The following is a 14,428-nucleotide window of genomic DNA, read 5'->3' as shown; positions in this document are numbered from 1 at the left end:
GGAAATATCATGAGCTCAGTTTTTGAAAGGTTGAGTTTTAAGAAGTGTGGTGACATCCAGACTGATATGTCAGTTAGTAGATTAGTGACACGATAGGACACAGAGGGGGTGAGTTGTGGAGTAGAAAGATACATTTGAGTGTCATCGGCATAGAGATGGTATTGGAAGCCATGCGAGGTTATTAACTGACCAAGGGAGGAGGTGTAGCTAGAGAATAGAAGGGGTCCAAGGACAGAGCCTTGGGGGACCCCTACAGGAAGAGGAGGGGAGGAGTTAGATTTGTAGGTGACACTAAAGGCGCGCATAGATAGGTAGGAGGAGAAATTCACCCTCATTGTGGTTCATGGGATGTGAACAAGGAAAAATAAAATGAATCCCCCCATGATGAAATTTATTGTTTCCCTTCTCATCTCTGACCGGTAGCTCCAGCGGGTAGGACTGAGGATGGACATGACACATGCTTTATGAGGGTTCTGATTACTCTGCAGCAAAAGGGGACCTGTCTTGAGAGACATATGGAGTTTTCTGATGTTGCTGGTTCCCTGGCTGTCATGCTGATGCTTTGGTTTCTGAACTTCCTGTGTCACTGACTAGGGTGAGGTATGGAGAGGACTTCTGACTTTCACTGGTTGCATGCTTGTTCCTGGCCTGCACGTCGGAGCTTGTGATCGGCCCCTTCATTGGGCATGTTTGGAGCCTGTTTGCTTTTTATTTGCTTTTTATTTGCTTTGTGGTGCCCGTTCCCAGTCCCAGCGCCAATGACACAATACCTCCTATTGACGCCTCGTGTTCTAGCAACAAGCAACTCAAGAGTTTTGTAATATTAAACCGTCCTGACCGGCCCCAGGGCCCCCCCAGTCATCAGCGTCCGCGACGTCTCCAAGTGGATAACGTTTCCAGGTGACCAAAAGACAACCACGGAGAGTCAGGAGACGAGGATCACATCCAATAACTCCACGCAAGATGAGGTCTGCTATCCTAGTGTCTGGTCTGCACTGCTCGCCATGTGGGTGCGACAAACCAGATGGTGAATGTCCAACCAATAGGGGAAGAGCGTGGAATCGACGGCCCGGATTGGTGAGAATCTGATAAATGTTAATTTCCTAAAACAATTAGGAGTGACATCACCGCCCTCCAGGTAGAAGATATATTATACAGGAGTGACATCACCGCCCTCCAGGTAGAAGCTATATTATATAGGAGTGACATCACCACCCTCCAAATAGAAGCTATATTATACAGGAGTGACATCACCGCCCTCCAGGTAGAAGCTATATTATATAGGAGTGACATCACCACCCTCCAAATAGAAGCTATATTATACAGGAGTGACATCACCGCCCTCCAGGTAGAAGCTATATTATATAGGAGTGACATCATCGCCCTCCAAATAGAAGCTATATTATACAGGAGTGACATCACCGCCCTCCAGGTAGAAGATGTATTATATGGGAGTGACATCACCGCCCTCCAGATATAAGATGTATTATACAGGAGTGACATCACCACCCTCCAGATAGAAGATATATTATACAGGAGTGACATCACCGCCCTCCAGATAGAAGATATATTATACAGGAGTGACATCACCGCCCTCCAAATAGAAGCTATATTATACAGGAGTGACATCACCGCCCCCCAGATATAAGATATATTATACAGGAGTGACATCACCGCCCTCCAGGTAGAAGATGTATTATACAGGAGTTACATCACCGCCCTCCAGATAATAATTATCTTGTTGCGGTGTCGCTCTCAGATTTGTCGTGTTGGATTTTCGGGCTCGGGTGATGAGATTTGGGCTCGGGTGCAGGGGGTGAGGTGAGGGGGATCTGGTTTTGTTTATTCCGTATAGGAACGTTCCATGCCTGACATACCTGAAGGTCATATATTTACTTATTGAACAAACTGTCAATCACAGCGGCTCTCCGGCTCCCCCTGGCTGCGGCTTGTTGTCTCACACTTCTCCTCTCTTCTGTCCTTTTTGTTTACATTGCTCAGATGTGATGATAACGGAGTGTTTTGGGTGTAAAAACCTTCCACAGATCTGACCGTTCCTGAGAGAATCGATGAGACCGAGATTGCTGGTTTGTTGCTGTCATGGTTATCCTCTGGTTTCGATAATTTTGAGCCACTGACTTGCAACAAATATGCAGATAAGGGCTTCTGACTTTCCTGAGCAGAGGACGCACCATAGATGGCGGTTTGGTTTGAGTTCCCCCGGCAACTTTGCTCTTTGCCCCACCATTCCAACAGACGTTCTCCGCGGTCCTACCTGCCACTTGCGTCAGGCTCGTGTGCTAGAGGAGCCGATGTGGGTTCCTGATGACCGCATGGTCTGGGATGTAATAGAGGCAACAAGGTGTCCTCTCCCTTCCCTTACCCATGGAGGGGTTTGTGTTGCCATTAACAAAAATAATTATCCCTTACCTGTGGAAAGCCTGTGTTACCGTAAACACGAAGGCAAATCCACTCCCTTCCCTTACCTGTGGAGAGCCTGGGTTACCATAAACACAAAGGGTAATCCACTCCCTTCCCTTACCTGTGGAGAGCCTGGGTTACCATAAACACAAAGGGTAATCCGCTCCCTTTCCTGTAGAGAGCCTGGGTTACCGTAAACACAAAGGGTAATCCACTCCCTTCCCTTACCTGTGGAGAGCCTGGGTTACCATAAACACAAAGGGTAATCCACTCCCTTCCCTTTCCTGTGGAGAGCCTGGGTTACCGTAAACACAAAAGGTAATTCGCTCCCTTCCCTGTGGAGCCTGGGTTACCGTAAACACAAAGGGTAATCCGCTCCCTTTCAGCCTGGGTTACCGTAAACACAAAGGGTAATCCGCTCCCTTCCCTTTCCTGTGGAGAGCCTGGGTTAATTTACCGTAAACACAAAGGGTAATCCACTCCCTTCCCTTTCCTGTGGAGAGCCTGGGTTACCGTAAACACAAAAGGTAATTCGCTCCCTTCCCTGTGGAGCCTGGGTTACCGTAAACACAAAGGGTAATCCGCTCCCTTTATTGGATTCGTACTATGCTTGGTTAAGTAATCCTCCTTTGGGTGAGAAATCTCCGGGTGATACCCCGCACCCAGTTTGGAAGGACTATTCCCACACCATACCAGCGCCTGACAAGGCAATCGGTATTATATGAACTTGTTTCGTATTCACAGAGGTGACCACAAATGCAACAGTTATTTACCATCAACATTATGTTCCCATTTTTACTTTGAGTTCAATATCTATGGTGAAGTTGAAGAAGCAGCTACTTTTGGATACATCATATCTCACTTGAGTCATTTATCCTAGACCTCTTCATTCAGCGCTGTTTTGCTCTCACATTGAGCTGTACCTGTACCACAAGATTCAGCAGCTGGCCTCGGTGTGCCTGTGAATTGAATGAGTGTTTTGTTTATTTGATCAATTTTTAATGAGTTTACAGCAGGGTTATCTGGTGATAAGTAGTAGGTGAAGTGTGAAATGACCCACAATGTTTTATAGCATTTAAATAAACTTTATATATTTTTATACTCAATTCGGCATTCCGACCCTCATTGTACTGCCTTGATCTAATTGATCAGATCCCTCTTCTTTGTATAGTTATACACAGTAGAGGGTCGTTTGATAGCCGATAGTTCATGCAATTCTCACCCATACACCGGGTTAATCACTAAATGTTGGGTTTTGGACTCTGGGTATTATTTTGTTTTTCTAATCCACTCTCTTCCCTTACCTGTGGAGAGCCTGGGTTACCGTAAACACTAAGGGTAATCCACTCCCTTCCCTTCCCTTACCTGTGGAGAGCCTGGTTTGCAAAAAAACCACAAAAGAAACTCTGCTCTCTTCCTTTAACGGGGGAGGGGTGCAATAAACACTAAGGGTAATCCACTCCCTTCCCTTACCTGTGGACAGCCTGGGTTACCGTAAACACTAAGGGTAATCCACTCCCTTACCTTACCTGTGGAGAGCCTGGTTTGCAAAAAAAACACAAAAGAAACTCTGCTCTCTTCCTTTAACGGGGGAGGGGTGCAATAAACACTAAGGGTAATCCACTCCCTTCCCTTACCCGTGGAGGATCTAGGTTGCAAAAACACAAAGGGCAATCCCTTCCCTGTGTAAGGTCTGGATTTGCATATACATAAAGGGAAATCTGCTCTCTTCCTCCGATTGGAAGGGGGGGGGGTGCATGCAATAAACACAAAGGGTAATCTATTACCTTCCCTTACCTGTGGGGGGTCTGGGTTTGCATAAACATTAGGAGTGACCCACTCTCTTCCCTTTCCTATGGAGGGTCTGTGTTGCCATTCCAAAAATAATAATCTTCTCCCTTCCCTTCCCCTGTGGAGGGTCGAGGTTGCCATAAACACAAAGGGCAATCCTCTCCCTTACCAATACTGTTCTATTGGTCTTCTGATTGGGTTGTGTTTCCTGTTTGCTGTGTGTGTGCGTGTCATTGGTTTATATGGTACTTTTTACACAGTGGCGTCACAAGGGGGGTGCGGCCCGCACCCGGGTGACACCATTGGAGGGGTGACACCAAAATTATTGACAGTAATTTTGCTGTCACCCCCTCTAAAAAGTTGGGCACTCGGTCATGGACCGAGAACTGGACTGTGTCAGGAGAGAGGAGGGGACCCGGTGGCATACCTCATCCCGCCGGGTGAACGTCCCCTCCTTTCCCTGCCGGCGTCCATCACTAAGATGGCCGCCGGCAGGTGTCACTTAGATGACCGCAAATGCACGATGATGTCATCGCGCACACGTGTGGTGACGTCACGCGCATGTGCTACGACATCACGGCAGGGTGTCACCTGGTCTCCGCTCCGGGTGGCACCAGGCCTCTGCTTTTACATCATGTTTTCAGTTTGTCTACGCTTTTACTTTTTACCCTTCAATAAACGTCTCCGTACCGGCTGCCGATTTGTAAGTTTTGCTTCCTGCAAAGCCTCTTTTTATTGTCTTGTTTTAGTTTTTTTTTAATTATGCCTTTTATTGTTCTTCTCGCAGGTTTGTAAACGATCAGTCAGTAAGATGGTTGTATCTGGGATCCCGACTGGCCAGACGGCGTTGTTCTCACGTGTCGGATGCATTGCGATGTAAAATAAAAGGGGGGAAGGGGCGTTGCGGAGGCGCAGCGAGGGTTGCCATACCGGTCGCTATGCGGCCCCTGTTGCTATGTAATTTCCTTCCTCCTGATCTGTGTGTTCGTCTACTGAGGCTACAAAATTCCTCAAGTCCTTCTGGGGGCAGAAAACCGTTTATAGCGGCGCGTTTGTGTATGAGTGCGTTGCGACGAATCCTAAATCTCAGTTCAGGGCTTTTCATGCTAAAAAATTATGGGGTTTGCGTCAGAGAGAGTGTGTGTGGGGGGTGTTCCCCCAATCAGCCTGAACCTTAGGCCAGGTTCATACTTGTGCGATCCGTGACCGCGCGGCAATCGTGCATGATACTGCGTGGATTGCCGTGCGCTCACCGAGTCGCCCATCTGGCGGTGCCATTATTTTCGAAGGGCACCCCAGTCGCGACAGGTGGATTGCAAAGTCTTCCGACGCGATTCCGCCCCTGCAATCCAACCCGATCGAAGCGAAAACAGCTATACGAGGTGTGTCGCAAAAATGGTAAATGTACCTTTTTTTTTTCTTTCTGCGATGTAACCCCATTGAAATGAATGGGGCAGCGCGGCAAGCGCTGTGTGCAATTGCACACCATCGTGCATTTCGGGACGCTATGAACCGTGAGTTTTGCAGTAGGGGGTATTGTGAGCCACTAGCGCCAAACAGCGACTCATCCACTGGAGATGTATGCACGCTGGAGTTCAACAGGAGGCAAGCCCACAACAGGAGGCTTCCACATCACATCATTGCCAAATATGGGGGGGAGGGGAATAGGTAAGTCCAGGGACATTATCAGGGTTGGGTGATTGGGGGTTTATATGTCCACAATTTCTCATGGTCGGTGACATATTGTGCAGATATTTTCACTGTCGGCTCCTCTTCTCCCAGTATCCCAGCACAATGTGAAGAATCTTCTTCTCCCGGTACAATGCGGAGTCTCCTCTTCTCCCGGTACAATGCGGAGTCTCCTCTTCTCCCAGTACAATGCGGAGTCTCCTCCTTCTCCCAGTACAATGCGGAGTCTCCTCCTTCTCCCAGTACAATGCGGAGTCTCCTCCTTCTCCCAGTACAATGCGGAGTCTCCTCTTCTCCCGGTACAATGCCCGGTCGTCTCCTCTTCTCTCAGTACAATGCGGAGTCTCCTCCTTCTCCCAGTACAATGCCCGGTCGTCTCCTCTTCTCCCGGTACAATGCCAGGTCGTCTCCTCTTCTCCCGGTACAATGCCCGGTCGTCTCCTCTTCTCCCGGTACAATGCGGAGTCTCCTCCTTCTCCCAGTACAATGCGGAGTCTCCTCCTTCTCCCCGTACAATGCGGAGTCTCCTCCTTCTCCCAGTACAATGCGGAGTCTCCTCCTTCTCCCGGTACAATGCGGAGTCTCCTCCTTCTCCCGGTAGAATGCGGAGTCTCCTCCTTCTCCCGGTACAATGCCGGGTCGTCTCCTCTTCTCCCGGTACAACGCCGGGTCGTCTCCTCTTCTCCCGGTACAATGCCGAGTCGTCTCCTCTTCTCTTCTGTAGAGGTGAAGTCTGGGATGAGAGCGGAGAGTCTCTGGAAGTGAGTGTCCTTTATTTGATATTTTGTCTGGCTGCATTCATGGGAGCTTTGGATGGACAATGTGCTGATGAGTTGTTGCAGCCCACATGGTTTGAAGTGGTCCTTGTTGGCCAGTAGGGCTTTATGGTGGTATGAGTTAGGGCTGCTGTTGTTTTAGGTGGCCCCAGTATGCTAGCGCCCTCTTCTGTACTGGTCCCAGTATGCTAGCTCCCTCTTCTGTACTGGTCCCAGTATGCTAGCTCCCTCTTCTGTACTGGTCCCAGTATGCTAGCGCCCTCTTCTGCACTGCAAGAAGTAAAGGGAATCTGCCAAGCTCAGCCCGGCAAGCATTGTTGGAGGTTCTCCGATGGACCCGGAGGAGGTGCTTGCAGAATTCCAGATGGAATATTTCTGTTGGGCTGGTGTCCCATCTGGGTTGGTCTGGATAGGTAATGGGGCCCCATACTTCACTGCCATAAAGGAGGATTGGGGTGATGACACTGTCAAAGTTTGTAGTGTTGTCTCCTGATGGCATAGAAGGTTCTACATGCCTTGTCTCTCAGTGCCCCCATGGCTGGTTTGAAACTTCCTGTTTGGTTCATTTTTAGGCCGAGGTACGTGTAACTGTTGGATTCCTCAAGAGTGCAGTCGTTTGAAGGAAGAACTCCTTGATTTTTGTGTTCTTCCTTTTGGAAAACCATGACTTTTGGTTGATGGATAGTGCCCATGCCGCACTGTATTTCTCTAGCACTTCCAGGATGTCTTGTAGACCTCTCTCTGTTGGTGACGGTAATAGGAGGTCATCTGCATACAACAGGAACTTCACCTTGGTGTCATGTAGAGCTAGTCTCGGTGCTGAGGAGGATTCTAGAGCTTCAGCCAGTCAATTGATGTAAATGTTGAAAAGGGTTGGGCCTAAGCTACAGCCTTGTCTAACTCCACGAGCCTGCCGGAAGTACTCTGTTCTCTTCCCGTTCACCTTTTATGCTGCAGAAGTTCTCATTATATGAGCTCTTGATGACGTCATAGGTTCTCCCTCCTATTCCACTCTCCCAGTAGTTTGAGGAACAGGCCTGAGTGCGACACTGAATCAAAGGCCTTCTTAAAGTCCACAAAGCAGGGAAATATTTACCCATGTTTTGTATTGTGGACATGGTTCTTGATAAGACTGTGCAGGGTGTAGATGTGATCTGTAGTACGATGGTTTGGCATGAACCCTGCTTGGCTTCTGCTGAGGACATTATGGTGTGTCGGGAAGCTGAGGGTTCGTTTGTTCAGAATACTATTGAACAGTTTTCCCAGCGTGCTGCTGACACATATCCCTCTGTAGTTGGCTGGGTCATCACTCTTATGGATGGGTGTTATGAGGCCTTGGTTCCATACTTGAGGGTAGTACCCAAAGCTCAGGACCAGGTTGAAGACTTTACATATTGCGACGTGTACATCTGGAGAACTGTGTTTAATCATCTTTGGAAGGGTTCCATCCATCCCACCGGCTTTTTTACTTCGCAGATCTTACATTTTCTCTGCTACTACTTGTGTAATGGGTGTATCTAATGGGTTTTGGAAATCCTTAATTTGTTTTCCTCCATTTCATTTAGTCTTCTGATGATTATGTGTTCTTGTTCCACAGTCAGCTGCTCTTTGGGAATGCCTTTGTACACGTTCTTGAAGTAGTTGAGCCAGATGTTGCCATTTTGGCTGTGGAGGTTGTTTTTCTTGGATCCTGAGCCGATTGGATTCCAGGTTTCCTGGAAAGAGTTTTTTCCCGAAGAGCCTCTTCCAGTTGTTGAAGGTTTTTGGAGATAAAGTTTTTTTTTAAATTTTTTTTCTTTTTGAGGACTTTTTTGTAATTTTTCTGTAGGACTCCATGAGCGATGTTCGGGTCGGTGTTGTCGGGGTCACTGTATCTTATTTGAGACCATTCGTAGGCTGTTTCTTAGTGTCCTGCATTCTGTATCAAACCACTTATTGGATGGTTTCTTGAAGTTGACTTTTTTTTAATGTTGGAGGTCTCTGCGATGGTGTGTAGAATTTTGTGGAGGTCCTATGCTGCTTGGTTCACCCATGGGGATTTTTTTACGCCACTGCCTATGTACTATCGCCGTAGCGACCCAGGCGGCCACTTGGCCCGGGGCACAGGGGGGCCTGGCCAGGCATCTCGTGCTGCTGGGTGTCACTGGCGGCTGTGAAGAGGAACGTTCTGCTGTTCAGATCACTCACAGTGATCTGTGCTGTGGCTGGTTCCTCTCCACAGCCGCTGCTGAGTCAGTGACACTCAGCAGTGGAGGAGGAGGCTGGGCCCGGGGGCAGCAGTGGAGGAGGAGGCTGGGCCCGGGGGCAGCAGTGGAGGAGGAGGCGGGGCCCGGGGCAGCAGCGGAGGAGGCGTGGCCTGGTGACTGAGGAGAGGGGGGGCCCTCCAGTGATCGTGGAGGAGGCAGACAGCGGATCGGGGCTGACAGGTAAGGAGTGTGACCAGCCCACCTGAGGCCCTGCAAAGCCCACCATAGAGAGTCTATGGAGGGCTCTGCAGGGTCACTATCAGGTGGGCTGTGTGAGATCTCAAGTGGGCTCTGCAAGGGGTGTAACTAGAAATCACAAGGCCCCATACAAAATTTTGCTATGGGGCCCTGTGATTTCTAGTTACGCCCTGTGATTTCTAGTTACGCCCCTGTACATAGGTGTTGTTTTGGACGTCTGCTAGCTGTCCTTTTTAATGTCAGGTCTGTTGATGACCTCTCTGTAGGCTATGGTAGACTGTCTGGACCATTTAAATGATGGTGGTAGGTAGGTCTGACGGTGGGTTTGTGGGGTGACTGTGAAGGCGTTGATGTGAGCGGGGCTCATGTCTGTGATGGCATAGTCTACCACACTGTTACCTACATGGGAGCTTAATGTATACCTTCCCAGAGAGTCTCCCATGGCAGTTAAGGATGTAGACTCCGGCACAAATTCAGCAATTTTCTTCCACTCTTGTTGGTGTACCGTCATAGCTGTTTCTTTGTGTCTGTATTGACCCCTGACAGTAGTTTGTAGCCCCCAATATGTATGTGTTCACATCATAGTCCTTTTCTCTCCCTGTCCTAGCGTTGAGGTCTCCATAGAAAAGCACGTGTCCTAGGGACTGGAAGTGGGTGGCCTCGTTTTGTAGAACCTCATAGGTGTCTTGTCTGAAGTATGGAGACTCTGGTGGTGGAATATAAGCTGCGCACAGGAAGATGTCTGACTGAGAGGCGAGGATGGAGCTACTTATTTTTATCCAGGATGTGGTTCTCTCCTTTTTTTGATTGCTTTGATGTTCTCGTGTAGCTCCTCCTTATACCAGATGTATATTCCTCCTGAATGGCGACCCGATTTGATGCTTTTATCCTTCTGGGCAGGCACAGAAAATTCTCTGTAGCCAGTAGGTGCTTGTAAGTCATCCTGTGCCCGGCTCCATGTTTCCAGCACGATTTGTATGTCCACGTTGTGCAGTCTGTTTGAAGTCTGGATCGTGTACTTTGGATCCAAAGGCTGAGGCATTCAGACCCTGAATGTTCCAGCTACTGATTGCTAGCGATGTAATGAGCAGAATTACACGGGACAACCAGATTGTGGATGGTTGTCCCTGTATTACATTATGGGTTCAATTCACATTAATTTTTGTATAGTGTGCTGCGGAGGGTCCGTGTCTCCTCCATGTCTCTTCTCTGTGGAGGTCTTGATGTCCATATTGGGACAAGTGGTTTCCACCATTCCTGCCATCTGCGAGGCCCTGTTCTTCGGGTTAATGTCTTTCTTCTTGTTTTGGTTTATTGGTGCGGTTTGAGGTCTTATGGTTGTTGTTGTGTTCGTGTTTGGTTTGTGCCAGGTTCGGGCACAAACCTCTAATTTTCTCCTCTCCATCTCTCTCCTTCTCCTTTTTTCTCTCCTTCTCCTCCTTTTTTCTCTCCTTCTCCTTTTTTCTCTCCTTCTCTTTTTCTCTCCTTCTCTTTTTCTCTCCGACTTCTCTCCTTCTCTTTTTCTCTCCGTCTTCTCTTTTTCTCTCCTTCTCTTTTTCTCTCCTTCTTCTCTTTTTTCTCTCCTTCTCTTTTTTCTCTCCTTCTCTTCTTCTCTTTTTCTCTCCTTCTCTCCTTCTCTTTTTCTCTCCTTCTCTTTTTCTCTCCTTCTCTTTTTCTCTCCTTCTTTTTTTCTCTCCTTCTTCTCTTTTTCTCTCCTTCTTCTCTTTTTCTCTCCTTCTCTTTTTCTCTCCTTCTTCTCTTTTTCTCTCCTTCTTCTCTTTTTCTCTCCTTCTTCTCTTTTTCTCTCCTTCTCCCTCTCTACTTCTTCCTCTCTCCCTCTCTCCCTCCCTCTCTCCCTCCCTCCCTCCCTCCCTCTTCCTCTCTCCCTCTTCCTCTCTCCCTCTTCCTCTCTCCCTCTCCTCTCTCTCTCGCATCAACGCACAGATTGTGATACACTTTGCGCACCAGGAATGCTATAGGATTATATGGACTTTTCACGGTGTTTCAACACTAATATTAATATTTTACAATGGATACTGTGGGGTTCACTGTCCAGGGTTATTGAATAACCGAACCGCAGATACACAGGTGTATATATAGTGTTACGAGTACGCAACTCAGTCACTCATTTTTGCACTGTTTCACTTCTATATAGTGTTATATACTGATTTTTGCTTTTTATGTTTGGCGGATATACTTTGGACACTAGATAATTTTGAAGGTGTATAGTGACCTATACATACTGATCGCTTATTTATTTATATATATATTACATTTTTCTCACTCATCACGGTTGGAATATAGGTCGATGGATCAATAGAGGTATACACGTTATTTAGTCATCACTTAGTTAGGCACATTCACAAGATTGGCGCTTCATATTTGTAAATACAAAGTTTATAATGGCTGACAGGTTCATTAAAGAAGGGCGGCCATACATATAACTCCAGAGCGCTAGTTTAAGGGAACCTGTCATTTGCGTATTAGCAGGCCCCGGAGGCGTAACTAGGAACCTCAGGGCCCCGGTGCAAGAAGCCATGAAGGGCCCCCCGGCGCGCTGCGGAGCACTGGCCTGCTCGGAGCTGTAGTCCCAGGAGGCAATGTCGGGGGCCTCGGCGGTTGCTGGGCCCTCTTCTTCCTTTCAAGGCCCCTGGGGGTATAACAATGAAGGCATGCTGGGACTTATAGTTCAACTACAACCAACATGCCTTCATTGTCCCTATACACCCCTCCACATCAACCAGGGAACTACACCCTCCACATCAACCAGGGAACTACAAGTCCCATCGTGCCCTCATTGTCCTTATACACCCCCACATATAAATCACCCAGGGAACTACAAGTTCCAGCATGCCATTCCCCTGCAGTAGTTCACTGGGTGATATGTGAGAGGTGTACAGGGACAGTGAGTGTATGCTGGGACTTGTAGTCCCCTGTATGATAGAAGGCTCATGAAAATACTAGTAATACAATGGCATTATAGTGCAGTAAATTTCAAGTTCAACTATGTTCTATTCTTTGTTTCTATAATGACTTTGTATTACTAGTACTTTCATGAGGACAGTAATTAAAACAGCCTTCTATCGTACATGGAACTGTATGTAGTTTTGTAGTGCTGACTTGTAGTTTTCTAGTAATGTCATTATAGAGCATGGAATAGAATATAGTCAGTTCCAAATTCAGCCATGTTCTGTTCCATGCTCTATAATGGAAAGCACTTACCTCACATGTCACGGTCCTCTCAGCTGAAGGAAACTCAAGTAGGCTGTAAAAAAAACAAAACACAAACTACCGTGGGGGACAGCGGCCGGGAACATCCAGACTGGGCTCACTTTACTATCAGGACGGCTGCTGCTGTGTCCTCGCGGCCGTGTTCACGGCCGGCCCGCCCGCATCACTGCTATCGACCGGTGCAAACCCCTCCCGCTCGTCTGTCTGCCTTTGCCGCTCCATCGGGCCCCCCGCTTGTTACTCCACTGCCGCGGTCGGGGCCCTTCTTCCTTCCTGGCCCCTCCGAGTGGCGGAACGCCAGGGCCCGGTCGCGCCGGCGACTGCTGCGACCCTGGTAGTTCCGCCACTGGCAGGCCCTACAAGTGCCAAAAAAAGCTCCAGCATATAAATGGATTATATTTGGTAATCAGGACAGCTCAGTCATAGGTACTTCTTGGAGAACTGTAATTCTACTTCATTTTTGGGTGGACTATCCCTTTCAAAGAAACCATGAAAGTAAAAAGTGACCCGTGCCTTTTCATTTTCTGTCCCGCACAGGAGAAGATGATTCGCCGGATTCTGGAGAGGCCGTGCACCCTGGCGATGCTGATTGGCTTCCAGTTTGCCTTCATGATGTATTTCTCGTTTGGTGGTCTGCGCAGCCTCGCCTCCATTTTTGGTCGAACTCCAGAACCCAGTTTTGACTACAGCCACACCCATGACGTCTACACCAACCTCACCCGAATTCAAGCCACGCTTCATCCTGGGACGCAAGAGGGCCTACTGCCGCCATGGTGTCCGGAGAAATCGCCGTACCTGGGTGAGTTCAGGAAATGTATTGCCCCCCCCAACGCCGTCTTCAGATCAGCCCATCGCTGAGGTGCCATTTCAATACAACCTCAGAATATTCATTACATCACTGTCAGCCTGGTGACCTGACTTTTCTCTGCTGCAGTTATGTAATACAGTTCGGTCCTCTCCCTGCTCCCATTCTTTCATTGGACAATGAAGGAGAAGCAGCAGACGGATGAGACCGATTTCACTCACAGACACAGCATACAGAAGAGCGCTTGTCCAGTTATTAACTGCCTTCCCTTTTCCTGCAGTGGGTCCGATAACGGTAATGTTCAGCCGGGTGCCGACCCTCCAGCGCATACAAGAGAAGAACCGGCTGGTGGTACGGGGAGGTATATACCGGCCACCGAACTGCGAGTCCCGCCATCGCACGGCTATCATCATCCCGCACAGGAACCGAGAGTTACACCTGAGACACCTGCTGTACTACCTGCACCCCTTCCTGCAGAGACAGCAGCTGCACTACGGAATTTACATCATCCACCAGGTGACTCCACCATTATGTGTACCGGCCTATGGCCCAGCTCTTATCCGCCTTCCCCTCCACCATTATGTATACTGCCTTATGGCCCAGCTCCTATCTCCCCCAACTCCATCATTATGTGTACAACCTCTACGGAATCCACCAGGTGACTATCTCCCCCAACTCCATCATTATGTGTACTGCTCCATGGCCCAGCTCCTAACCCCCCACCCCACTGTTGTGTACAACCTCTATGGAATCCACCAGGTGACTCCACCATTATGTGTACCGGCCTATGGCCCAGCTCTTATCCGCCTTCCCCTCCACCATTATGTATACTGCCCTATGGCTCAGCCCCTACCTCCCCCAACTCCATCATTATGTGTACTGCCCCATGGCCCCCTCCTAAGCCCCCCCCCCCACCACCACTATTATGAGAACAACCTCTATGGAATCCACCAGATGACTCCTTTATTATGTGTAGCCTCATGTCCCAGCTCCTAGCCCCCAAAATTCCACCATTATGTGTAATGGCCCAGTCCCTACAACCCCACCCCAACTCCTCCATTATATGTGCTGCCCCATGGCCCATATCCTACCCCCCTCCCCACTATGTGTACTGCCCCATGTCCCAGCTTTTTACGCCCATCACTACCACTCACTCCACCATTATGTGTACTGCCCCACGTCCCAGCTCTCTCTCCCCTCTCCGACCTCCCCATCTCTCTTTCTTTCCCTCCTTTCTCCACCTTGCACGCTCTCTTTTCCCCCTTGCACGC

The 14,428-nt window shown here is 48.7% G+C and overlaps 1 protein-coding gene across 1 annotated transcript in view; it reads left to right on the top strand.

Moving 5' to 3' along the window:
- B4GALT3 (beta-1,4-galactosyltransferase 3) overlaps window positions 1-14,428 on the top strand; it is a 21,385-nt gene that overhangs the window by 2,495 nt on the left and 4,462 nt on the right. The window contains exons 2-3 of the mRNA XM_018572776.1: window positions 12,892-13,151; window positions 13,438-13,673. Coding sequence (XP_018428278.1) covers window positions 12,896-13,151; window positions 13,438-13,673 — 492 coding nt within the window. The 5' untranslated portion in view covers window positions 12,892-12,895. The remainder of the gene's footprint in view (window positions 1-12,891; window positions 13,152-13,437; window positions 13,674-14,428) is intronic.

Source organism: Nanorana parkeri, unplaced genomic scaffold, assembly GCF_000935625.1.
Source record: "Nanorana parkeri isolate BGI_ZX_2015 unplaced genomic scaffold, ASM93562v1 scaffold2130, whole genome shotgun sequence".
NCBI lineage: Eukaryota > Metazoa > Chordata > Amphibia > Anura > Dicroglossidae > Nanorana > Nanorana parkeri.
The sequence above is the reverse complement of the archived record's forward strand: the minus strand, read 5'-3'. Positions and strand labels throughout refer to the sequence as shown.